Genomic DNA, 27,625 nt, shown 5'->3' on the forward strand with positions numbered 1-27,625 from the left:
GAGGCTTAGTCCCGAGCTGCTGTGTTTCTCTGTGGGCTAACCAGCATGTTTGTGGAGCTCGGGGAAACAATAGCACCTAGAGGAAACCCAGCCGGCTGCCTTCAATGCTCCTTTGAAACGGTGCAGCGCCCCCTGGGTTTGTCCCTGCTTCAGAGTGTGGTGTCACGCACTGTCAGCTCCTCCATCTCCTCCTTCCTCTTCCTCCTGCACAGCTCCCTCTGCTCCCACCCGCCTCCTCTCGCTCCGTCTCATCTTCATCTTTGTGCTCCTTCTGGGTACAGAAACTTACTGTACAAAAATACAGTTGTTCATATTACAGTGATAATTCCTTTAATGTATCTTAGTACACCATCTCTAGTCTCGCCAACCAGACTCCACTTCTTTACAGAAGAGGCTCTGGCAACACTCCATTGCGCGCTTTCAAAGGAAGTGACGCAGCGATTTGGAGCCTACCGACCAATCAGAGCAGCTCCCTGAACGGGCGTCATGTTGTTGCGCCTTTGTTTTGTAGTTTTTCAACACAAGCAACCACTTCACGTAATGCTCCGGTATGCTTGTATTCTTAAGTGTTTCTGACATAAACGACAGAAGTAATTTAATGAACTCCGTGTGGCAGGAGCGCCATTGTTAATGTCCGAATGACACAACTTTCTTGTCGCTGTTTCTGTCGTCACATCCGCTATGTTCTCATTGGCTGCTGCGCTTCGGTTGTCCCACATTAGTCCCGCCTCCAGCAGTAGCTTTTCTACGACAGGGTCGCCAGACTAGTCTCCTGTTTATTAATTAATAAACATCGGAGATTAGTCTGGATGCCAGGCTACACTATCTCTACTGTAGAACATCTTTACAGTGTAATATTCATATAAAGTGTCACTAATGTAATTGGCAGTACAGTAACTTACTGGAACCTTGTTGCCAGTAGGTTATTGTAAAATCTACGATAAATATTTTACAGTGTTAGCCAGAACTATACTAGGGATAGAAAGCTTGTTTGACTTGTCCGGATACCTCCTCATTTACCCCAATTTGTTTCCGGTAGTGCCTCTTGTGAATCCACCACTGTGCTGCAAGTGTGGGGGGCTCCTGGTGCCTCTTCAGTGTTTCTGAAGAAGAAATCTGTGAATTTTGTTGGCCTCAAATGCCGCTCAAAGACTTTTAGATTGTCAACTGGTAACACAGGAAAAGACTAAAACTCTTCCGCCCTGGAGATGTCCAAAAGCAGGTTTATAAACCACAATTACGCATGATATGTCCACGACAAAGTTCACTGGACTGCTCTCTCCTATTTGATGCACCTGTCTCTACACAATGATGTGCAAAGTCTCAAACTCTGTATACAATATATTACAATATACTGGGTTAGAGATGTCGGACTAATGGCTTGTCAGACCAATGGCATGGCACCATGATTACCCGCATTCGGTGTCTGTAACTTCAACTGGCCTCAGAGGGGATTCAAGCATGAGACTTGGTGGCACAAATGCAGATTTAGCGATAGATTAAACTGTGTAATGGCATTGAATGATATCTTCCCTTAGACATTGTCATTTGTGCCAAAAATGTCAATGTGTAATTGAAAGGGACTATGCTCATTAAGAGTTATGCATAATAAGACAGAGTTTGTGAAATGTGCAACCTATAACATTCCATCTTCCTAAATTGGACTCTATTACTGACTGACAACGCTACTTCGTCTGGGGATTGTCAAGAACAACCACATTTTAGTGCTAATGAGCCCAATTAGAGTGACACCTTGTAATGTGAACCGGTGCTTGAATTGATTTCCCTCCTCTTGTCTTTTCAGGTTACAATGGAGTAAACTAAATCATGGATGAACTTTGCCAAATCCACCGGGAATGTCTCCGCACCACAAAAACTGTTGCCTCGAAGGACCCATCCTGGGCACAATCTGACAAACATGGTTTCTTTTGGCCGCTGTGACATTTAGCCAAGAAATCCCATCTGATCCGTTGGCAAGCAGAGCGCTGAACGGATGGCAAGAGTTTGTACTTCGAAATAAGACGAGACTGGAAGCAATCCCGAGGAGTAATGTTTGATAAATGAAAACTGTGGACGGTCTGTAATACAAAGCAACTAAATCGCCCTCAGTGGGATATTTTGTGAAAGGAAGGACACTGGCCAAGAGTTAAAAGTACATTTATCACAAGCAGCTTAAAAAGAAAACCTGGCTCACCGAGGGACAGCGCAACATCTTTTTCCCACTCCATGACATGGCAAACATGGAATATTTTAGTCTAAAGCAACGACGGATTGAAATACTACGTCGCAAATTATTTCAACTGGATGCTGAAATATCGTGTGATACAAGTCGCATGCTAGCTATGTAGACAAAAGTGTTGAGCACTTTCCAAATATCGGACTAAAAAACGAAAATTTAGGCTACTATTCAAGTCATAGACAATCTTAGTTGATGTTTTAAGCTTGTAGATCTTTACAAAAGTGTTTAAATTAACACTGTTAAGGAGGAAATAATGTTGAGTCATGCCACTTTTTAAACATATAAACAAATTTGATTACCCTTTAATGACTGAATATAAACCTCTAGACCAAAAACAAAGATGAAAGCGTAGGTCCAAAATGCCAACATTACAAGATGGTTGCTAATGAGCCCAACATGAGCACCCTTTATTCAAACTTCACTGTGTCTTTTTACCCGGAGGTCGACGTCCGTAAAACTGTCATCATGGGGATTGTAATGGTGGTATTTTTCATCTTTGGCGTCCTGGGGAACATGCTGGTCATCTTGTCGGTTTTGTTCCACCACCACTGGCGCTCCGTCACGCACTACTTCATCGTCAACCTCGCCGCTGCGGACCTGCTCCTCAGCTCTGCAGTCATGCCCTTTTCCGCCGCCTCCGAAGCTTTGGGCCGCTGGGTTTTCGGCCGCACGTTTTGCAGCGTATGGGCGGCTCTGGACGTTCTGTGCTGCACTGCGTCGATACTTAGCTTGTGCGTCATCTCCATCGACCGCTACCTTGCCGTCAGCTACCCTTTGCGCTATCCCTCCATGGCCACCGGGAGGCGATGCTTGGCCGCAGTCGCCTGCCTCTGGGGACTCTCCGCGGCTATATCCGTCGGCCCGCTTTTTGGGTGGAAGCAACCGCAACCGGAGGACGAAACGGTTTGTCAAATCACGGAGGAGCCCGCATATGCGCTGTTCTCGGCTCTTGGTTCATTCTACATACCTCTCGCCATAATCCTGTTCATGTACTGCAGAGTCTACACCGTTGCAACCAGAGAGACCAAAAGTTTGAGGAAAGGAAGCAAAGGCGAGAATTCGGAAGGAGTCACGCTAAGGATTCATCGAGGCAACACCGCCGGGCATCCGGACAAGCAGGCTGGTGTAAAGCATAAACGTGCCTCCTTTGCTCTGCTGAAGATGCTGAAGTTTTCCAGTGAGGAGAAAGCGGCAAAGACTCTGGGGATTGTCGTGGGGTGCTTCGTTCTCTGCTGGCTGCCGTTCTTCCTGGTGCTGCCAATAGGTACGTAACACTTCTGAACATACATGTCTGGTCCCTCATCAAAATCATGGAGTTATGTTTGAGTAATCTTTGAATCTTCTCCAATGAATATGCCACAATATGACTTCTGTACAAAATTGAACACTCAAAGTGGCCAGGATAAAGCTATAGACTTATGATGAATGTGACAGCTTAAGGTTGTGTAACCAGTAAAAACAAGAATGTAACCATGGAAAACATTTACAATTTATGACAATAAAAACCCAACAATAAAACAATGGTTATAAAGCTAAAAGGGTAAAAACTCATCCTCAGCGTCCTCCTCTGGTCTTCTCAGTCCAGCTGCTCATTGTCCAGTCTTGGACATGACTTTTATATGCCCTGTCCGTTCACTCTTCTCCACCTTCCAGCTCTGTCCTGCTGCACCCAGTCCATTGTCGCATTGGCAACGGGCACAGCTTTAGCCCAGCTGCCCCTGGTTCTATCTATGCCTCCACTGCACCCTCTTCTTCAGCCTGCAGCAGTGGCTTGTGTCTCTGTCCAAGCTCTCTCTCTTCCTCTGTCCAAGCTATCTCATTACTCACATAGGTGTTGGTGTATAGCAAAGGGCGAAGAACACACCTCTCTATGGTCCTCATGGGGGGGAGCTGGGGGGGCGGATCCAAAAGACACTTGATAGACAGCGTTTCAATGACCAATTAAAAGCCTGGCTCCAAAGAGTTTTTCTTTTTCTAAAAATTGCTATGACCCATATGACCACGCTGGGCTGGGTTTTGTATATCAGCATGAAATAGTGGAAGCCTTTTCAGTGCTTTGACTCCACAGAGCTCCCGCCTTCTTACCATTTTAAGGCACAGGCATCGTAGGAGGAGTTTGAGCCGCCATGTTCAATGGGGCTGAATAGGTAATCATCTATCTCTAAATGATATGGTGTATAGTCACTCTGGGTTGTCTGTAATAATATTAATGATTAAGAGCATGCAAAAGATAAAACTCAACTTAACCACACAATCACCATCCCTGTGCCATTGACAGCTTTTCTTTGTGCATGGGCGGCGGCACATACAATCCTTCCTACTTAAAATGGAAGCACTTTCCTTACTTCTCTATTTCCTAGAGCATAGACAGGCAAAACACCTCCCGAAGCTTCACTACAAAGCAACATACTGCAGCCTGATCTGAAACTATGGTCTGGATATATCCCGACACCCGGGCAGGCAATGGAGGTTTGTTGTGAAGCCACTCACTAAAGACGGGAACTGAGGACCGTTTCCATACTTTGTTAATGATTGCTCGTATTGATGCTCCTTTGGCAGACCAATTAAGTTTAGAAATTAAATTGATGTAAAAGAGTTGGATATTTTTTGTAGATGGAGACAGTAATCAGATAGAAAACTGACCAGGGGAATAGTGAAATGAAGAAAACAGATCAATTTCTGATTTGTGAAATGGACACAATGCAAATCTCTGTAGACCCCATGTTAGTTCAACGGGTGCAAACAAAGAGGCAAGCAATAAAGTTTCTGACAGGGCAGTTTGTGACGGCTAGGAGCTTTGTACAATGGGAACATTTTGATTGGGGTGACCATTGATGAAAAAAGTATGCTAATCTTTTTGTCTGACAATGACAATACAGAGGCTAATGAAATGTATTTAACTTGGAAATTGCAGTGTGCTAGAAGTGCCTCATTTCTATAGTCTAGCAGGTTCACACAGGAATGCAATCAAACTGTAGATGCCACATCAACCTTGGAGACACGGGAGTGCCGTTTACTGGCAAGTTGAGGTGAGGCCATAAACAGATGAAAAATGTTCTGAAGGATCTGCTATTGTTTGCTTAGAACTTTTATTTTTGATCAGAGACAAATTACACCATGTCTACTCTCGCTGGGGTCGGCTTTAGTCAACTTTCTTTGACTTTCTGAACAGAGAATAGCAATTACTGTATTACTGTATTAGACATTTGAAATAAAGTTCTGAGGTTTTTTTTTTTATGCAATAGTAGCTTGAGTTAGTTTCTACCACTTGCCTGTAATCTGACTTGAGCAGCTGGCTCCTGGGCAGTGAGGTGCACTCACAATGCTCACTCACACAGACAATTAGAGAAATAAATGCATGGAATAAATTACAGCTTTTTCAAAACCACATCATGAAACGGCAATCAATAAAACAGTCAATTGCAATGTCACGGATCTAACAAACGTTGCATTTAAAAAAAATGGTGTGGCCAAATTATGCACTTAATTAATTTCTTAAATTACTGGTTATCGAAGGGGGAAGGGAATCTTATGTGAATGTACTTTCTGTGACCAAAGTCTCCCAAAGCGCTTTACAGGTTGGGCCAATTTTAATGAAATCCATAGAGCTGGTTAGCTAGTTTGTTGTCACAGCTGGCCTTGGGTATAGGCTGGCAGTACAAGTACAAATGCACACTCTCACAAAGGCACCTTGTCTCACCGTCACTAACCCCTTCTCTTCTAAACTTTAAATTTCTCCTTAAACATATTGTTTTGTAATGATTTGTAGTTTTTGCACCTGTTTAATCAAGCAAAAATGTTTAAATACATATATATGTATGATTTTGCATTTTACACAGTGGGAACCAGATGTTTACACAACAAAAACAGGCACATGCATTTTTGTTCTCGCTGTCTGACATGAAACCAGAATGAACTTTTACCCTTCCATAAAGATCATGTACAATGTGGATGGATGTCTGCGTGACTGAATGGTGGGGATCAATCTCGCTTTAAAGGAATATGCTTTTGCATACTGAGATAAGTTTTATATGAATTGATGGTACCCGTTGGGTTTTTACACAAAGGAGCACTTCGACTTTACTGCTCCTTAGGTATTATTAAGCCTTACAATAGGACCCCTTTTTATCCGCTTAGAAAATCCACATGTTTAATTTTCTGTGACTATACTTGGTTCACTCACACGGCCGTATTTAAACAGGGAAAACATGGAATTGGCTTCAAACTTCACCCCTGTTTGGGTCCATGAGGAGAGGAGGAGAGGCTAAATGCTAACAACGTGTTTATGCGTGACTGAGCACACGTGTTAAGACCAGACAGGTACGCATCAACTCATCTAAGCTCAGGTGAGGACATAAAAAGGTGGCCTATTCCTTTAAATTGCGTAAAGATTTTGAACAAGCCGCTCAAAAAATAATGGCCCTGTCTTTAGTGTAATACTTTTTAGTTAAAAGTCCTGATCCTGCAGTGAAGTGTTTACAGCCAGCGTAATGTTTTTAACACATAACCAGTGACTTCCATCAGTATCTCACAGTCTGTGATGTTTTCTTGAACTATTTGTTGATTTGGGCAATACATCGTTAATCTTTATTGGGAAAATAGTGAGAGAGGAAGAGGAGATCACATCCAGAAGTCACATGCCACTCGGGTGCATAGAGCCTGTTATCCAGCTAGCACTGCTGCTTGTCCTGATTGAATTATGAGATTATAGACACATTTTACTGGGATACATTTGAGCCAGAACTTAGCTAGTGAGAAATGATTTGTTCAAATGTTACAAATTAAAAGCAATATAATGTGGACATTTGTTTAAAAAAACCACCACTAGAATCTTCAATCCCAGGACCTTCTTGCTGTGAAGCACGAGTGCGACCGCGCCGCTCTGTTCTAGAGTTCATCTCAGACATTATGACGTTGCCTCAGACTTTCCATATCTTCCACACCAGTGTTGTCAATGCTGTTAAATATGAACTCATTAAATCACCATTAAAACAGCTGTTATGCCGGCCGTCCAGTCACAGTTTGTTTTTGTGTTTGAGTGTCTGCCAATAACAGAGCTGTAGATATTGTTGCTCTTAAAAGCTTCTGTTCAATATCCATTGTCGTTTCAGTTTTGTCATTTTGGCTGTCCTCAAAGGTGTTTTCTTCTTCATATGTGCATGAGACAAATGTTATTCCTGATAGGAAATGTCAAAAATACTTTGCAAGTGCCACTTAATTAAAACCAAACACACTTTTGCGGTTACGTAACCACCTTGAAGCCTACACTTAACTCTCCATCCTGTCCCCTAGTCTTAGGAAATGAAATGTATACAGCGGCGCAGATAGGATCTAGAAAGTGCAGGATATTGATAGAATTAAGTGGCAGACATGAAGGAACCTTAAAGATCACTAAGGTCTATAGTAGAGATTGTTGATAACCGTTTAGGGATAAAGAGCCTTTGAAAAGAAATCCCAAATTGCAACTAAAAAGTATTTTCTATCCGTTTAGAAGAACCCCAACAGTAGTGGCTTTATACAGTTTAAATGGTATCACAAAGCAGGTCGCAGGTCATCCGGATGAATTACAGCTCCTCTACCTCAATGATCCTGAAGTCGGAGATAGTGGAGTGAAAAATCTTAGCTGCTGCCAAATGTGGAAATACATATGGAAACCGTCAAAATATATATTTATATATATTATATTAATATATATACAAGACTGGAAAATCTGGCGTCTGTAGGTGCTGCTTATGGCCCAGAAAGTTATACTTAAAAAATGTATACTGTATATTTATAAAGGAAGTTTACTAAAAAATATTTTTAAAACGTCTCATTTAAAACGGCTCTTTGAATTGGCCATAATGTCAAATTGCAGGCCCAGGCGGTCAGTTATACGCAATCTATTAAATGTGTTCAGGTCAGAAAAAGGGTTGGGGCTGGATAGAGTCTAAAACATATTCATGGCTTTCACCATTACTTTTGTGTTTCTAAATTATTTGGAACTAATGCTTGGTTACAAATGCTTAATAGTGAGTCCAGGTGAAACTCGGAAAATTAGAATATCCTTAAAAAGTGCATTCCTTTCAAGTTACACTGTGAAACTAATATATGATAGACTCATTACATGCTAAGTGAGTAGCCTTTATTTGTTATAATTGTGATTATTATGGCTCAGCTCGTAAAACCCCAAATTAAAAAACTCATAAAATTAGAATATTTTGAAAATGGACAGTAAAATAAAGGCTACATATGTCACTTTGCATGTCATGAGTTTATCATATTAGTTTCACATGTTAAGTTGAATAACAGAAATAAATAAACTTGTATGTGTAGTCAGTATATAACGTGTAGCCTAAATATGCACTTTCTGGGTATGACTTACAAACTTATTGATCCTCAAGGGAAATTGTGTTCAGTAAAATAACTTTAAAAACCTTTAAAGGATCTGCATCATGCTAATTTAGTCTCCCCAAAGCAAACTATAGGCATTTATATGATATGAACTGGCTGAGCTTGTATATCATATAAATGATATAGAGAGTCTGGTGAATATTCACCAGTCACAGAAAAACACTATTTTGGCTGAGAGTCGCCGAATTCCAGAGAGACTCTTCTCCTCCTTCTTCTCCTCCTTCTCCTTCTCCTTCTTCTTCTTCTTCTTCTTCTTCTTCTTCTTCTTCTTCTTCTTCTTCTTCTTCTTCTTCTTCTTCTACTCCTCCTCCTTCTTCTTCTTCTTCTTCTTCTTCTTCTTCTTCTTCTTTAGGAAGGGTGAATAAAGTCCTGTCCTCTTGTACCAAACGCGCTTTTCTCCGTGACATTATCGGATTTTCAGCTTATTTTGGTGAACCAGATCATTTGGATCAAGGTCTTTTGGCTCCCAAATGGCTCTTCTTTCTTTTATGAATAGGCCTATAGTTTAAATTTCAGCCGAATATAGCTGAGATTTTGATTGGTGACTTGTTAAATGAGCCATTCGACGACTCTCTGCTCAAATCCCATTTGCCGTCTTTCCACTGAACAAGGTTTTACCACACACGCCACCATCTATGTACTCGCATCTCTGTGTCGACTCTACCCTGTACAGAGCGTCATGAAAAGTTTTGCAGGCCGCGATGAGAACAAATGTGGGCAAATGCTGCCTTCTGGTGGGGGTCATGGAATCATTCAGAGGTGCCACGGCAAATACTACAGGAATTAAGCAGCTAAAAGACAAACTATGAAGGCATAAGCAACACCAGCTAAGGTTGCGCTTATAGCAGCGAAGTGCTAATATCGGCAAAATCCCGTTTTAGAACAGCGGTATGATGTGAAATATTAAATCTGTATAACCTGCATGTCAATAGTGAGGACTTTTCTGAGGGTGAGGCATCATCACCAACATATGACCCGTCATTCTAGGTTATAGCAGCTGCAGTGTTGCTTTAAGACCCTGGACAGGTATACAGTGCATGGTTCATTCCTGTGACTTCCACATATGGTCAGCTTTCACAAATCAGTGGCCACACTGGGCTAAAGCAGCGGGAGGATTTAAACAAGCAGATAATTAAAGCCATTCATAGAAGTTGTTTTGCCATTTTTAAAACTTTCTTATCCTCTCCAGCTATCCCCAGGTCACCATCGCTGTAATCCCCGTTTCAGACTTCATTGCCCCTGTCTGGCTCCTACAAGTCACTGTTTTGTACATTTCATAAAAGAACTGTCTTGAGTTACATGGAGCATGCGTGAGATGGTATAGTCCTTTAGGTTTTCTCGGCGCATAGCAGCAGGCGATAAGCAGCAAGGCATTCAGGAGCCAAAATAAATGTCACATTCCTGGGATTTTCAAGGTGGCCGACCCCAACATGACCTGAGCTCGGTGAAGTCTGTCCCGTCTTTCTCGAGTGATTTCACGAGGCACTTTGAAATGTCAGAGTCCGGGACTGAAGAAGACAGGGCACAAAAGGCTTTATGGGAAATGAAAACTATAGGCTTCACACAAAAAAAGTGCGATCCGTTGTTCAATCTAGGGCTGCAACAAACGATTATTTTGGTAATCGATGAATCTACCAATTCTTTTTACGATTAATCGATTAATCGCTTGGCTGTGAATGGTGTATGAAAATTGTATTTTTTCATTTATTTTTAATCACATAAAGCTAAAGTGGCATCTCTTGAGGACATGTTGATGGAGTAAACTTAAACTGTGTTGTAAAGTGTTTTTGTAGTGCCAGTTCTGCTTTATTAATTGGATGAGACACAGACAAATATCTATGAAATTTTCAATGTACAAAACTCTACAGACCCTAACTTGAAAAACAGGTAGGTAGGTTTCCATCAAAAATAAAAAATGTTCATGTAATTTTTGCTCTTTTTAAGTCTGTGTTTACTAGAAAACGATTAATCGATTACTAAAATAGTTGACAACTATTTCAATAATCGATTAGTTGTCGATTAATCGATTAGTTGTTTCAGCCCTAGTTCAATCTACTCTTTTGAAAGTGAAGCTGAGCAAGGATACAGAAGTATTGATGATATCGAAGCCAGGATGCATCTGCTTATACTTGAGATATTTCAAGTTATACAGAAATATTTTCTTGTAGAAATGTAGAAATTTTAGAAAGAAAAAAAGATGCTAGACCAGGGGTGCCCAAAGTGGGGCCCGCGGGCCAAATTTGGCCCGCCGAAACAATTCTGTTGGCCCGCCAGAGAATGACCTACTTTTGCACCGCATATGATTAATACTAACTCTCTCCCATTCATTCTCAATGATAAATATGGATGCAGTGCACCTTTTGGCCACCATCATCAAATTGGGGGCGCTGTTTCATTCCTTTCGCATATTTAAGGAAACACTGTTGTGATCTCTTGGTGTTTATCACAGATTGTTGTAGCATCAACTCTCCCAGTTTTCCAACTTCTATTGCAAAGGTTGTTGACATCAACAAAGGTTCATGTTAAAAATGGACTTATAAAAGAATTGATGCTGATCTGACACTTTCAAAATGATCTAATGTTGCATTTTCTTTGAGTTAACAAATGAATGAGGTAAAGTCACTGAAGGAGCTGCAGATACAGGTGTTGTTGTTTATATCTTGCACTATATTGCTACAATAGTTGATTTTGTTCTACTGAAACTAGGCTTTTGCCATAGTTAACATTTGTTTTAATTAAGCATGTTATTCAAATGCAAATGTATAGGCTACCGAAAAATAAAATGAAGTAATTGTTATTATTTGCAGTTCTATGTGTTTCACGCTTGATATCGCCATGTTTGGCCTGCGACCCACAGGCACTTTTTAATTTTAGCCCTCGGAGACAAAAGGTTTGGGCCCCCCTGTGCTAGACTCTCCCCCAGTGATGCCGGTAACAGTACTTTAATCAAACTACTTTTTTCATTCAGGAGTAATCTTACGCATTACTATTTCCTAACCAGTAATCAGATTAAAGTTACTTTTCCAAGTCGCACTTCTTACTTTGTGATTTTCCTTTGTAAAAAGATGTTTGCTTTCTACTTGCGTCGCAAAGAGTGACATAACACACGTGACAAGTCCTGTTTTCAGACCACGGCACATACGTGAACAACAGGAGGAGAGAGATGACCCAACCGTGCACACCACGATCTGCGTGCACGTACTGACTCTATCCCGCACACCAGGCGCGGATCTAGAAAAAAAATCACAAGTTTCAGGGATCACAGTGTCACAGTGTCATATGTTTATAGTGAGGGGTACCCACGTTTTGTTTAATCGCAAGGACATTTTTCCGTTTAGATTCAGTCTGAGCCTCCCAAACTTATATACAAATAGTAGCATTGTCCATAATATAAGTCGTTTTTTTTGTATACACTTTTCTGTTTCCACCACACACACCTGCATTTGTTGTGGCAGGCACCCGCACAGAGGAGCACACTGTACAGATTAAAGTTTTGTGATGAGAACAAATGCTGCCCTCTGGTGGGAGTTATGGAATCATTCAGAGGAGTCAAGCTGTATTAAAACAGAAAAGAAACCGCTAAATACAACTATGAAGGTAAGCTACATGCAAATGTTATGCTAACATCAGCTAAAGCTGTGCTAACAGCGGCTAACAACAAGTCCTCCAAATCCATACGACACAAGTGGTCGTTTGTCTTATTCCTGAATTACGACCATATAAGATGTTTGCTAAAACAGCGCCCCCAAGCTCCCATTGAGGGTATTACATTTAACCCAATTCAGAAACGACTTTATTTTACGTAATGTTATGACCATCTTTGACGACGATTCCAAAAGTCAAACGCAAAGAAATAAATCACAAACTTGCAAAATTAGCTAGTTAGGACAAATAGCAGTCCCAGATGTTCAGCCCCGCCCACACCTGTGGAGGAACTGAACGTCCAGCGGTGCCAAAAGCTCTCCAAGCGCGCTCTGCGCTATTACGCATCATATCTCGCCAACCACAGCAGCGGCTACAGTTCACCGCTCTCATTATATTACATTATATGTGTGGCTATAGGTTATCGCCATTTTACTCACAACAACAGCGATACCAAAGCATTTACTCACCATTGATGTGTTCGTGAGTCCTTCTTCTCCTCCATGAGTCACTGCCAGCTCCATATCTCTCCTGTTCACGTCCATCTCTGTCCTCAAACGTCCTCGTGTCTCAGACTCCGTGTCCTCCGTACGTCCGGTTGTCCGGTGACCGCGGCGAGCCTCGGATCCACCCCGGGTTCCAGTGCGTCTGATGCGGGAAACACCTCCCGTCATCCCGGTAAAGTCTGGCCTCGGCTCCGCTGCTGTTCTCCACAAAGTCCTGCGTCTCTGTCAGAGTTCCTCTGGAGAACGAGCTCCAAACGTCCTGATCAAACTGAGCTCCTTCATTTTTCCTTAATTTAAAGATAAAACATATAAAACATCACAGCTGTGTTTAGCTCGCGGGTTTTTGAACTAGATTTGACGGAAACTCGCTCCGTCCAATGAAAACACGTGAATCAGCTCGAGGGCGTTTGGGCAGGTGAGCCTGCGCTCTGATTGGCTGAAGGGTCAGCTACGTCATATCCAGTAGTATTTGTTAATAATTATCATCATTATATTATAAACAATCTGAAATAAACTGCTGTAGAGCATTTCCTCTGATGCCTGTGATGTATAGACTTAAGCAGAATTCTTGTAGGAAAAAATAATAAAATATAGCGAAAGGTGTAAATGGTAGAGTTTAATGATGGAAAGAAAAAAGAGGAAAAAAGAAAAAGGTTTATGTATTTGATTCTATTGATTCAATTATAAATGCTTTATTATCTATTTTTTATTTATGTATGTATTTACCGCAGCAATAATTATTCTTCCTGGGATCCATTTATTAATTGTGCATAATGTAATTTTACTGTTACTCGAGATGAGCAGTGATATTATTTTGAAGTATCTGTACTCTTGAGTGTATAGTTCTCTTACTGAGTAAATCTGCAAGCGGAAAAATGAATTAAAAAAAATGAATTATAGCACAATTAGTCTAAACCTGTATTAATTTTCTTTTGTCTTTTCATAAGAATTATGCTGTTTTTTTCTGGGGTATTTTTTACACATATCAGAATTTTTGTTTTATGTTTTGTCTCTGCTTTATCAACATTAAACCTTAATCATACAAACATTTACTCAGGGGCTCAGTGGAATTTTCAACAATAATAAAACAAATAAATAAAAGCTTAGCTAATTCTCATAGTATTCATGAGACGTGAACCCTCACATGTCATCTGGACCGTGAGGGTTTGGACATACATGTGGGACATACATGTGGGGGTCGGTTTATCATGTAAATGTGACGTCAATGGAGCTCCGTCAATGTAACATAAAAGCTACTGTGGACATTTGACCATTAAAACAGACCATCTCAGTGTCGTACACTGGCTCACAAAGGAACCCAAAGAACTGGACACAACTGGACTGTCCAGAACTCCATGAAGCACATCTGTCCTGCAGATGTTCATTAGATGTTTACAATATAGGGAACAATGATGATGATGATGATGATGATGATGATGATGATGATGATGATGATGATGTTCCTCTGCACAAAACAGATCAGACATAATGAAACCTCCTCACATGTTACTATTTGATATAGTCATGTTTACATTTCTATTAAAATACACGTGACAGTCGCCTGTATGACTTACATGATGGCGGCTCATGTGGCTGAGTGGTTAGTGCTCTGGCCTCACAGCAAGAGGGTCCTGGGTTCAATTCCCTTTCAGTGTGGAGTTCACCTGCACCCCTACATAAGATAAGATAAACGTAATTAGCTCCAGAGGGGATTAGTCTTGTGCTACAGTGCCGCTCATCTGCACACACACACACACACACACACACACACACACACACACACACACACACACACACACACACACACACACACACACACACACAGACAGTTCATAAAATCAGACACTGAACACAAAGTGCCACATCTGCAGTGTCTCTATTACATTTGTTTTAAACATAAAACATGTGCATTAGGTGAATCCTCCAGCAGGTGATTCTGACCATCAGCCTGGCTCCACATCTGGAGATGGTCCCCAGATGCTACACGCTCCTGCCCACTGCTCCTGACGGGTCGCCTCAGTCGAAGGAGGGGCCACATGCAGAGACACATTTTGTAATGACACATAAATGATCTTAACTTTTAATCTGTACTCATTTTTTAAAAATAAACTTAAGACCCACTTATTTTGTGCGGCTTATTCTTAGTGTGTTATTTTGTGTTTTTAAACTGATAATATTCCTCGTGTTTTTACTATTGATATGTTCTGTCTGTTTCTGTTTTGCTTGTTTTTGTGTCAATTGTAGCACTTTGAGATGTGTTTTTCATATGTAAAGTGCAATACAAATAAAATTTATTATTATTATTATTATTATTATTATTATTATTATTATTATTATTATGTGTTTAGCCCATTATGTCATAGAAACACATATGGGCAGAATGATTATTATGACCAAGACATTTAGTTTGAATCGAAAAATTATAAAATATGTAATATTGTCCATATAACTCACGGCATCAGAGGAAATTCAAAAACCGTTTATTTCAGTTTATTTATGATATAGTGATGATCAGACAAACTACTGGATATGACATTATGACGTAGCAGAGCCTTCAGCCAATCAGAGCGCAGGCTAACCTGCCCAAACGCCCTCGAGCTGATTCACGTGTTTTCATTGGACGGAGCGAGTTTCCGTCAAATCTAGTTCAAAAACCCGCGAGCTAAACACAGCTGTGATGTTTTATATTTTTATCCTTAAATGACGAAACTGCGGAGAAATGAACGAGCTCAGTTTGATCAGGACATTTGGAGCTCGTTCTCCAGAGGAACTCTGACAGAGACGCAGGACTTTGTGGAGAACAGCAGCGGAGCCGAGGCCAGACTTTACCGGGGTGACAGAGGTGTTTACCCCCATCATACGCACTGGAACCCGGGGCGGATCCGAGGCTCGCCGCGGTCACCGAACAACCGGACGTACGGGAGACACGGAGTCTGAGACACGAGGACGTTTGAGGACAGAGATGGACGTGAACAGGAGAGACATGGAGCTGGAGACTCATCTGGAGGAGAAGAAGGACTCACGAACACATCAATGGTAAGTAAATGCTTTGGTGTCGCTGTTGTTGTGAGTAAAATGGCGATAACCTATAGCCTACACATATAATGTAATATAATGAGAGTGGTGAATAGTCGCCGCTGCTGCGGTTGGGGAGGTGTGATGCGTAAAGGCGCAGAGCGCGCTTGGAGAGCCTTTGGCACAGCTGGACGTTCAGTTCCTCCACAGGTGTGGGCGGGGCTGAACATCTGGGACTGCTATTTGTCCTAACTAACTAATGTTGCAAGTTTGTGATTTATTTCTTTGCGTTTGACTTTTGGAATCGTCGTCAAAGATGGTCATAAACATTACGTAAAATAAAGTGGTTTCTGAATCGGGTTAAATGTAATGTACATACCCTCAATGGGAGCTTGGGGGCGCTGTTTTAGCAAACGTCTTATATGGTCGTAATTCAGGTATAAGACAAACGAGCACTTGTGTCATTTTCTATTGGAGGACAGTCTCGCGGCTAAATGTTAATATTGGTAAAATCCCTGTTAATCCTTTGTTATGGAAAAGCTCCCCAAACCGGGCAGGTATTTGGCTGATACGTGCCTGCATGTGGAAAGACCCTTTTCATGGAAATGCATTGGGTTGTTTAGCTTTAACTGAATCAGACTCGATCAATAGCAGTAATGTAGTGCCCTCTAGTGGTTAAATATATTCCCAAAATACCGTAGATTCATCTCTATAAATAATAGAATACAAAGACCACTCTAAACTTTCTAAAATAAAGTAACAAGTCATCTAACTCAGTTACTTTCAAAACCAAGTAATCAGGAAAGTAACTAAGTTACTTTTTAAAGAAGAAATCAGTATTCAGTAGTCAGATTACTTGTTCAAGTTATCTGTGGCAACACTGCTCTCCACACAAAGAGTGAAAAAATAGAAAAAGCCAGGTCAAAGGCCCTGGGGCCTCATTTATCAAGCTTGCTGCGCACAAAATGAGGCCAAAACTTTGCGTAGCCGCTCCTCTGCGCCAAAGTTGGTATTTATAGAAAACAAACTGAATGTGAAACTTTGCGCTGCTCCACCCAAACTAAAGAGCTGCCGTACGAGGTCCGCACTTTTCAGAAACACTGAGAGACGGGAGAGCAGAGACACCACTGGTTTGAGGAGGTTTGGTTTGGTTTGAAATGGTTTGAATTTACTTTCTTCAGCAATGACACAGATTAGAATGAAATAAGCAACTTATCACCATGTTTGTGAATATTGGTGCGCACATACGTGCACGCTCGAACCCGTGCACGCTCGTACCCGTGCACGTATGCACACTGGCACTAAAGCCTTTTAAACGGGAAGCAGGAATGACCCTGCTGTCCTGAGCTTTGAGTCATCTCTGGACATAAGTCTGACCAACTGGGTTTAGGTCCAAAGCTCGGGTCACATGACCTTCAGACGAGGCGTCTTTACGCAGTGCCCGGACACTGACCTCTCCTCACTCACTCCACCCGGACACTGACCTCTCCTCACTCACACCACCCGGACACTGACCTCTCCTCACTCACTCCCCCCGGACACTGACCTCTCCTCACTCACACCACCCGGACACTGACCTCTCCTCACTCCCCCCGGACACTGACCTCTCCTCACTCACACCACCCGGACACTGACCTCTCCTCACTCCACCCGGACACTGACCTCTCCTCACTCACTCCACCCGGACACTGACCTCTCCTCACTCACACCACCCGGACACTGACCTCTCCTCACTCACTCCCCCCGGACACTGACCTCTCCTCACTCACACCACCCGGACACTGACCTCTCCTCACTCACTCCCCCCGGACACTGACCTCTCCTCACTCACACCACCCGGACACTGACCTCTCCTCACTCCCCCCGGACACTGACCTCTCCTCACTCACACCACCCGGACACTGACCTCTCCTCACTCCACCCGGACACTGACCTCTCCTCACTCACTCCACCCGGACACTGACCTCTCCTCACTCACACCACCCGGACACTGACCTCTCCTCACTCACTCCCCCCGGACACTGACCTCTCCTCACTCACACCACCCGGACACTGACCTCTCCTCACTCCCCCCGGACACTGACCTCTCCTCACTCACACCACCCGGACACTGACCTCTCCTCACTCACTCCACCCGGACACTGACCTCTCCTCACTCACTCCACCTGGACACTGACCTCTCCTCACTCACTCCACCCGGACACTGACCTCTCCTCACTCACACCACCCGGACACTGACCTCTCCTCACTCACTCCACCCGGACACTGACCTCTCCTCACTCACACCACCCGGACACTGACCTCTCCTCACTCACTCCACCCGGACACTGACCTCTCCTCACTCACTCCACCCGGACACTGACCTCTCCTCACTCACTCCACCCGGACACTGACCTCTCCTCACTCACTCCACCTGGACACTGACCTCTCCTCACTCACTCCACCCGGACACTGACCTCTCCTCACTCCACCCGGACACTGACCTCTCCTCACCCACACCACCCGGACACTGACCTCTCCTCACTCACTCCACCCGGACACTGACCTCTCCTCACTCACTCCACCCGGACACTGACCTCTCCTCACTCCACCCGGACACTGACCTCTCCTCACTCACTCCACCCGGACACTGACCTCTCCTCACTCACTCCACCCGGACACTGACCTCTCCACACTCACTCCACCCGGACACTGACCTCTCCTCACTCACACCACCCGGACACTGACCTCTCCTCACTCACTCCACCCGGACACTGACCTCTCCTCACTCACTCCACCTGGACACTGACCTCTCCTCACTCACTCCACCCGGACACTGACCTCTCCTCACTCCACCCGGACACTGACCTCTCCTCACCCACACCACCCGGACACTGACCTCTCCTCACTCACTCCACCCGGACACTGACCTCTCCTCACTCACTCCACCCGGACACTGACCTCTCCTCACTCCACCCGGACACTGACCTCTCCTCACTCACTCCACCCGGACACTGACCTCTCCTCACTCACTCCACCCGGACACTGACCTCTCCACACTCACTCCACCCGGACACTGACCTCTCCTCACTCACTCCACCCGGACACTGACCTCTCCTCACTCACTCCACCCGGACACTGACCTCTCCTCACTCACTCCACCCGGACACTGACCTCTCCTCACCCACACCACCCGGACACTGACCTCTCCTCACTCACACCACCCGGACACTGACCTCTCCTCACTCACACCACCCGGACACTGACCTCTCCTCACTCACACCACCCGGACACTGACCTCTCCTCACTCACACCACCCGGACACTGACCTCTCCTCACTCACTCCACCTGGACACTGACCTCTCCTCACTCACTCCACCCGGACACTGACCTCTCCTCACTCACACCACCCGGACACTGACCTCTCCTCACTCCACCCGGACACTGACCTCTCCTCACTCACACCACCCGGACACTGACCTCTCCACACTCCACCCGGACACTGACCTCTCCACACACCACCCGGACACTGACCTCACTCACTCCACCCGGACACTGACCTCTCCTCACTCACTCCACCCGGACACTGACCTCTCCTCACACCACCCGGACACTGACCTCTCCTCACACCACCCGGACACTGACCTCTCCTCACACCACCCGGACACTGACCTCTCCTCACTCCACCCGGACACTGACCTCTCCTCACACCACCCGGACACTGACCTCTCCTCACTCACTCCACCCGGACACTGACCTCTCCACACTCCACCCGGACACTGACCTCTCCTCACTCACTCCACCCGGACACTGACCTCTCCTCACTCACACCACCCGGACACTGACCTCTCCTCACTCACACCACCCGGACACTGACCTCTCCTCACTCCACCCGGACACTGACCTCTCCTCACTCACACCACCCGGACACTGACCTCTCCACACTCCACCCGGACACTGACCTCTCCTCACTCACTCCACCCGGACACTGACCTCTCCTCACACCACCCGGACACTGACCTCTCCTCACACCACCCGGACACTGACCTCTCCTCACTCCACCCGGACACTGACCTCTCCTCACTCACTCCACCCGGACACTGACCTCTCCTCACACCACCCGGACACTGACCTCTCCTCACTCCACCCGGACACTGACCTCTCCTCACTCACTCCACCCGGACACTGACCTCTCCTCACTCACACCACCCGGACACTGACCTCTCCTCACTCACTCCACCCGGACACTGACCTCTCCTCACTCACTCCACCCGGACACTGACCTCTCCTCACTCACACCACCCGGACACTGACCTCTCCTCACTCACTCCACCCGGACACTGACCTCTCCTCACTCACTCCACCCGGCCACTGACCTCTCCTCACTCACTCCACCCGGACACTGACCTCTCCTCACTCCACCCGGACACTGACCTCTCCTCACTCCACCCGGACACTGACCTCTCCTCACTCCAGTCTGTGTGGGAGGCTACAGTGTTCCGAGGTCCCAAGTGCCAACACTCCGTCTTGGTGCTCACGCTCCTCTTTGGCGCCACACCTGAGTCCTCCTAGGAACGCCCCCACCTCCTGGAGACGCCTCCGAGCTTTGGTCACCAGACGAGTAACCAACCACTGCTCCTCAGCAGAACCCCCTCCCCACTGATGCCACAGACAGCGTGTGGAGGGGGCGTGTCTAAAGGCTCAGAGGTTCTTAAAGAGACAGAGGCCTATTTCAAGACATTCACTACAGCCATTTTGAGAGAGACATTTTATACAAGGCAGTTATTCTAATTTACTGCATTTACAGACCAACAGAAGGTTTGTCATCATTGTAGTGTGATATAGACTGGTGCTATGGGACTGAAAAAAGCAGAATACCCCCTCTTTAATGTAGATGCGTGCAGCACGAGCCACAAAGTTGTTCCACAGTGACTGAGCCAAGCTGGGGGGGCATACACGCTGTGCGTCAAAGGAAGCTGGAGAAATAAGATTTGTTTTAGTACGGCGGAATGAACGAAAGACTGATTGACATGCAAAATACTCACTGGAGAACGATAACGCTTTTGGTTTTAAGCCCAAATCGATTGGCAAGGTTTGCTTGGCAAGGCTCCAGTCCGGCTCGTGCTGCTCCAGCTTCCAGGGGGGGCCTCAGAGGCGAGAGAGAGCTCGCGCAGGTGAGGTACTCACCTTTTAAAGGCTCAGTCGGGACGCAATAGGCCGCCCGCGGTTACCACATAAACAAAAGGACCTGTCAAAGGACCAAGAAAAGGCTTTGTATAGTGTTTTATTTCTTTTCTCCTTTTTTGTTATTTGCACGATCATAATACCTATTTTATGGTGGTATTATGGACCCATCAAAGGTCTAAGAAAATACTCTTTCTTTCACCGTCTTTATAACTTGTACAATCATAAACGAGTACCAGCAGATGTGCCTATCAAGAGTTTACTGTAAACATATATGGATTTTTTTTCTCCTCTATCACATACTGCAGCTTCATATTATGATGAGAAGTCAGTGTTACATAAGTTCTGTGAACTTCAGCCTACTCCTTTTGAGTGTGCAAATTCACTCCTTTCCCTGTCATAAACATTTGCTGTTTTTTTATGCTGCTCAAATAAACTAAACTAACAAATAAAAATCACAATTCCCTTTTTGTGGGGGAAAAACTAAAGGAAAGTAATCTGCTTTGTAGAGACTCATACACATAAAACAGAGCATTTTCATTTGTATGTTCATGTCTTAGAGCTAGTGTGCCTTTAAACTCTTGATATTGTATTTGACAAGTCTGAGAATTTGGATTGTGATTTTGACTTTGACCTGAGTGGAAGTTTGATCCGATACATTTAACGGTGTGAACACAGGTGAATTCAATATTTGACTTGTTTTTTTCTCTCCTGTGTATCAACAAAAATGTAACAAAAAAATAAAACAAAAATAATATTTGTAATAATTACAACATCTTTATCTGTCATTTGTTGATTTTAGGCACACTCAAAGTAATCCAATGGACAGGCCTCTGAAATAGCACAGGGCTTTAACTTAAATTACCTCAAATGACAGCCATTTTTGCAGAAAGTGCAGTGTAGTTCTCTTATGTGGCACCTTCAATCCTAGCACTCTGTTTATCATCTAATAACTGCAATCAACCGAAATTACAGCCATGAAGCCACACTCTGCAGTGGGAAAAACACCCGGTGACTGTGTGTGTAACACTGACATGCAGACTCGCTGTATTTGGTTCTTGTGGCTCTAACATGACTGGACCATGGAGAGACTTGTACACACACTATATAAAAGAAAAAAACTGAAATTAAATTAAAAGAGACGTGCTGTATCATGCAATGTTGACTTTTATGAGCCGTGAACCATGTTAGAACATTTTTCCACTTAATTCATGAGGTTTTTAGTAATCCTGTTCAAAATGGTCATTTCTTCTTCAACTGCTGAAGTGCTCTGATCTGTGCTTCCTGGCTTATATTAGGTCATTGCAAAAAATAAAAAAAAATCACCTCCACATTTTTAAAACCCATAATATTGGATCCATTCTGAGCAGTTCTGTGCTAAACGTGTTCAGCAACACTAGATGCCAACCACGCTGTTCACTGAAACTGAAAGTTAGTTTTTTAGTCATTTCAACTGTGCGGTGGGAGCTCCAGGCAAGTTTCTCATCGGGCTCCTGTGTCTGAGAGTCACTGTCTTTATATAGAAATATAGAAAAAGCACCTGAATAAAAAGCCACACCAACACAATCTAAAAAGAATTGTGTTTTTTACATATATAGGCCGTCGATGTCCACGTTGTTACAAAGTGCACTTAAGGTTTGCCACCTGTCCCAGTTATGGTGCAGATGAGTGGGGGCGTCCAAAGGAACCATGTGAGCTCTCCATTGTCTCCTCAACGTGTAGATTTGGAGCCGTTATTGCATCTTTCTCACGTTGGAGTTCTTTTTTTGGAAATAGGAAGAGTGTTTTTAGACCCGGGTGCATTGTTATTGATAACATGGCACAATCTGGTACAACGGCCTTTCTGTGCAGAGTTTGCATGTTCTCCCCGTGTCCGCGGAGGTACTCTAGTTTCCCCTGCCACTAAAACATGTACAATAGGGCAGAATGAATGTAGTGAGTGAGTGAGAGAGTGAGTGAGTGGTGGTTGGAGCAGCCCGATGGCTCAGATTGGCAGCCTTGCTTCCGACAGTTTGCCCCAAGGGGCAGCTGTGGCTACAACAGTAGCTTACCACCACTGAGTATGGGGTGAATGAATAATGACAACAGGGTAGTAGCGCTTTGAGAAACTGCCCATAATGTATAAACTCTACCAAAAATGCATCCCTAATTATTATTATTCTGGATGAAAATATCTATAAATCGTTGCATAAGCCACGAGTTTCAAATATGTGAATAAAGTAGCGGCTTATATTCCGGAAATTACGAGTACATGTGATGTTCACGACCGACCGGATCTTTCAGTCAGTTATACCCAGTACACAGAGGAGCAGGAAAACAATGGAGCAGGAAAACAAAACTTTTTGCACTAAAGTCAACGCTAAATGCAGTAAAAACAGTTGCAGAATCTTTTTATAAGTTGTCAGAAACACGTTTTTGAAAGTGTGAATAATATGTCATTTTAGATATATAAAATGTAATAAATCTGACTTTTACCGCTTGCGTCTTAGATATTGTGAAAATAGCCAGTCTTTTGGACAACTCTTTGAAATGAACTGATCCCAAAGACTCAACTCTCAATAAAGAGCCATAAATCCCATCACAAGAAATTGCGGTATTGTTTTTTTAATTATTTATAGTATGGCCTTAAAAACTGTTGTGTGAGTGTATTTTATGCCATCACAATAACTCAAATAAAAATGTATGCTCTTGGGTCACATGTGGGGAGCAATATCAACATGTTTCCTTTGTTTTCAGTGCTGCCAATTTCCAAACTTTTCCTCCTTTTCAAACCAGCGTCGTCCCTCGGCCCCCGCTGCTCCGCAAACTGTTCCCCGGCACAATCGGACAGAGGCACAGAGAGAAATTCAATTACATGCGGCCAAACCGGACAAATAAAAGAGCCCACATTGGGTCAAATTGGCTTCCTCTGAGCGACGGAATGGGTCAGTGCCACTGGTGGTGCTATATGAAAAGCTATTACAGATAACAAGTGCGGAGTCTAATGGCCTGTGATGTTCCTGCCACTGCTCTTACCCAAGGGTGCTCTCTGGACGCCCATGGGTGCTCCGTGCATTTCAATTATGATGGACATTAAGAGCTTGAATATGGAAGGGCTGAAGTATGATTGGATTTTTTTTCCCCTTTGAGGATGGAAAGCTACACCTGCTTACTAAGCATAAAAACAGCCTGTGCCAGAGAGATATGTGTCTGCAGTTCAGTCATAGAGAAGTGAGAAGGTCATCCTCCATCAAACGCACACTGCTCAGACCGTTTACGGAGGCGGTTCTAAATGCTCGGCGGTTTTAGAATGAGGAATTGGAGGCCACCACATTATTATTACAAGAGGGAGGTTGTTTTGATTTAGATTTTTTCCCCACATTCTTCTACATTCCTTTATCCACCTTATTCTTGGGGCAATTATGGGCACAACTCAGCGAAGTCGCGCTGAGGCATTGATTTCCAGCAGTGGTGAGTTTTCGTTTCCCATAGAGGTTTATTTGAGCATTTCTAGAGGATTCTCTAAACCAGTGGTTCTCAACTGGTATGTCGGGACCCACCATCATAAAATCACCTGTGGTCCTTTGTTCCCTTGGGACGCTGTTTCTCTTCTTTTTTATAGCAATATTAAAATAAAATCACAATAAAGTAATGACAGATATTATCCTTTGTCCCACATTTGTACAAATTGTGTTGATCTTAATTATTTAATCAATATGCCGACACTAGCCTGGCCTTAGCCATCCGTAAACTCCGGTCAGTTATCATTTCCCTGCATGTTCGTCTGGGCTTGATCTCAGTGGCTGCGTTACATCAGTTGACTTTCTGCCATTCAGCGAGCGGGGGAGGCGGGGCTTGTAGGTGACGTCAAGCATTTGCGCCGATTTGCGGGTTGTAGTATTATGTGAGATGTAAATACTTAACTGGAGGAAACCACCGTGATCATAACGGTGGGTTTTTGTCTTGAGGTTAACGGCTAACACAACATAAAGGTTTTGAATGAACCTGCGGCCTGTGTATAGTTTAAATAGTATTGAGATGTTTACATGTTATTAGGCCTGAGCGCCATCAGGCCTGGCCAAGGGGTTCTTGTAATCGTTCTTGCATTTTCAAAATTCAAACCTGATCCGACACAACTTTGAACTATTTCCAAACTTTGAATTTCAAAATAATGGCACAATAGTTTTTTTTTTAACATTGTGAGATAGGACGCGGGCAAAAATGAGGTTAGTTGTAGAATCATAAAAATGGCTCCCATTCGCACATACGAAGCCCGATTTTGATCATTTTGTCATCAGTTGTTAAAGTCACAGTCCTTAACACTCTCAGTAGGCAAATTTCAAATTGGGCGTGATAGCGCCCCCTTTAGGAATTATGTGGTGAGTAAAAATGTTAGTTTTATGAAAATTAAAATAATTTGGCACAAAATTCTATTTGGTCGTTCCGATCAGAAAAGTCAATCATACCTATGCCGTATTTTTCATGGTGTTGCCATAACGATGACCAGAACGTCCCATTTTATTCTGATGGAAAAATGTTAAACTCCATAATCCAGCGACATGCACTCATTCAATCTCCTCCGATGAAAACGTGGTGAAGAAGATCTAGAGAAGTGAGGAAAATGCTTCAGTTTGCAGATATAGTGTGATACAAAAAAAAAAAAAAAAAAAAAAAAAAATGTCTGTATAATGTCAACCAAAATTAAGTGGGGAACACTCAGCATTGTCCAAAAAAATATTTATTTTTTTCTGACAAAAACTTAGTCAGACACCGAGAGGGCACATTAACGCATTCCAAAAATCCTAAAACTAAGATCCTTCTAGAGAAAAAAATTAAGAAACAAACAAAATGGCAGTAGCAACACCGTAATGTTAGATTGAGGGAGACAAAAGTTGCTTTGGGCAGGGCGGTTGGCGAGGGCCGATAATTGCCGTTTGTGGCGATATTATTGTAATTATTTTACACTAGCCTTTAGCTTGCAAGATAAAAGCTTCTACTTTACGACCACTGGCGTTTCCTTTACTCACAGCACACATGATGTTTGTAACACATGGTAGTGACTGTCCATCAGTAACACGTTGTCCTTTACAAAATCTTCAGATCTTTTCATTTATTTGGGACCCTGCTAATCGTGAATGTAAAAGATAGGGGACAGGAAGTTCCACGGCGATCTTATTGCACTGGAAGAAATGACGTGGGGACACTGTGCATAGAGCCCAATAGTTCATATTTTATCTAATTAATAATAATAATAATAATGCATCGGTTTTATATAGCGCTTTTCTGGTCACTCAAAGACGCTTTACATTGCACTATTCATTCACTCCATACTTGGTGGTGGTAATTAAATACTTCTAAAGGTGTAATTATCTGTTGAACATTTTACCAGATGCTTGTAAAACTCCAACACCATGATGTTATTTTTTGTACTAATGTAAATGACCCGGAAAAAGTATTGCATAACTTTAGTGAAAATAGTGCGTGCTGCAAAAGCATTTGTTGGTGATGAAAACTTCAAGGCCCCTCCAGTATCGAAAAACAAGTCTTATAATTATTCATTGCTCAGTTGTGTGTCTCCACAAATCATGTCGTTTTTATCACCCCCCTGTTGCTTTCTAATTCCTTGTCCCTTCATGTTCCTGCAGGCTCCATTTTCCCTTCCTGCAAACCCTCCGAGACCGTCTTCAAGATCACATTCTGGCTGGGCTACTTCAACAGTTGCATCAACCCCATCATCTACCCCTGCTTCAGCCGGGAGTTCAGCCGCGCCTTCCAACATGTCCTGAGGGGTCGCTGCCTTCGCACGGTCCCTCAGACCTCCGCACCCACCACCTCCACCACTCTGGCCCTGTCCGTCCCTCCTCCTGCTCAGACACTGGGCCACTCTGGGGCTCCGTCTCCCCTGTCCTGTTGCTGCTGCTGCTGTGGAGGTGGCAGGACGTCCAGCACACAGTCACGGAGCAAAGTTCTATTAAAGGCGTGGTGCTTCTCCAGAAGACAGAGCCCAGTGACACGGGAGAGAGCTGGGTCAGCCAAGGTTCTAAAGCTTTCCACTGGGATGGCTGGGGAGGCCGTCTGACAAGAAGACTGGCTGGATATAAACTCTTCCAAATCAGACAAATATTGGTGCGGTTTTATTTTTGACCAGTGCTGTTTTGAAGGCAGGGCTAGGCAAGTTTTCTTGGTATAAAGGCCTTTTTTCTTTTTTTTGCCTGGTCAAAAGAAGGGTTTGAGCCTCCCCACAGGTGCATCTAAAAGAGGTTCAACCAATTTATTTTCCTGTTTATTTTCTATTGCCACCATTTCTACATTGTATAAGCAGCATTTTGTGAAATAAACAATGTGCTCATGCTAAACATAGCACATTTTTAATTGATCGTTAACATGGAGTCAGAGTCCAAATCAGTGCACTACTTTCCGTTTAGCTTTCTGCTCTGATTCACTGTTGGGCCTGATGTTGCTCCTGCACACGAGCTTAGTATGCATTGGTCTGAATGTTGGAGGCAGTCCAGAATTTCTGGTGTTCTGCTTTACTGCACAAGAGTTTTGCCTGCAGTGTGTCCTCTTAAAATATAGATTTTCCCCCGTCATGCATGGAGTGCCAGCAGAGCATAAAGCATAATGTGAAAATGCAGATATGCCATGTACTGTGTGAATCACAGATAAATAGCTATTTTTTTCTGACTGA

At 43.7% G+C, this 27,625-nt stretch overlaps 1 protein-coding gene across 1 annotated transcript; it reads left to right on the top strand.

Annotated features, from left to right (window-relative positions):
- The first annotated feature begins 2,545 nt into the window (after positions 1-2,545).
- On the top strand, positions 2,546-27,176 carry LOC306981650 (alpha-1A adrenergic receptor-like). Its single transcript, XM_079581278.1, has 2 exons — positions 2,546-3,503; positions 26,583-27,176. The coding sequence occupies exons 1-2, from the start codon at positions 2,615-2,617 to the stop codon at positions 27,014-27,016; spliced, it is 1,323 nt and encodes a 440-aa protein (XP_079437404.1). The 5' UTR covers positions 2,546-2,614; the 3' UTR covers positions 27,017-27,176.
- The last annotated feature ends 449 nt before the right edge of the window (positions 27,177-27,625 follow it).

This window comes from Gobius niger (genome assembly GCF_951799975.1).
Source record: "Gobius niger genome assembly, chromosome: 22".
In the NCBI taxonomy this organism is placed as follows: domain Eukaryota; kingdom Metazoa; phylum Chordata; class Actinopteri; order Gobiiformes; family Gobiidae; genus Gobius; species Gobius niger.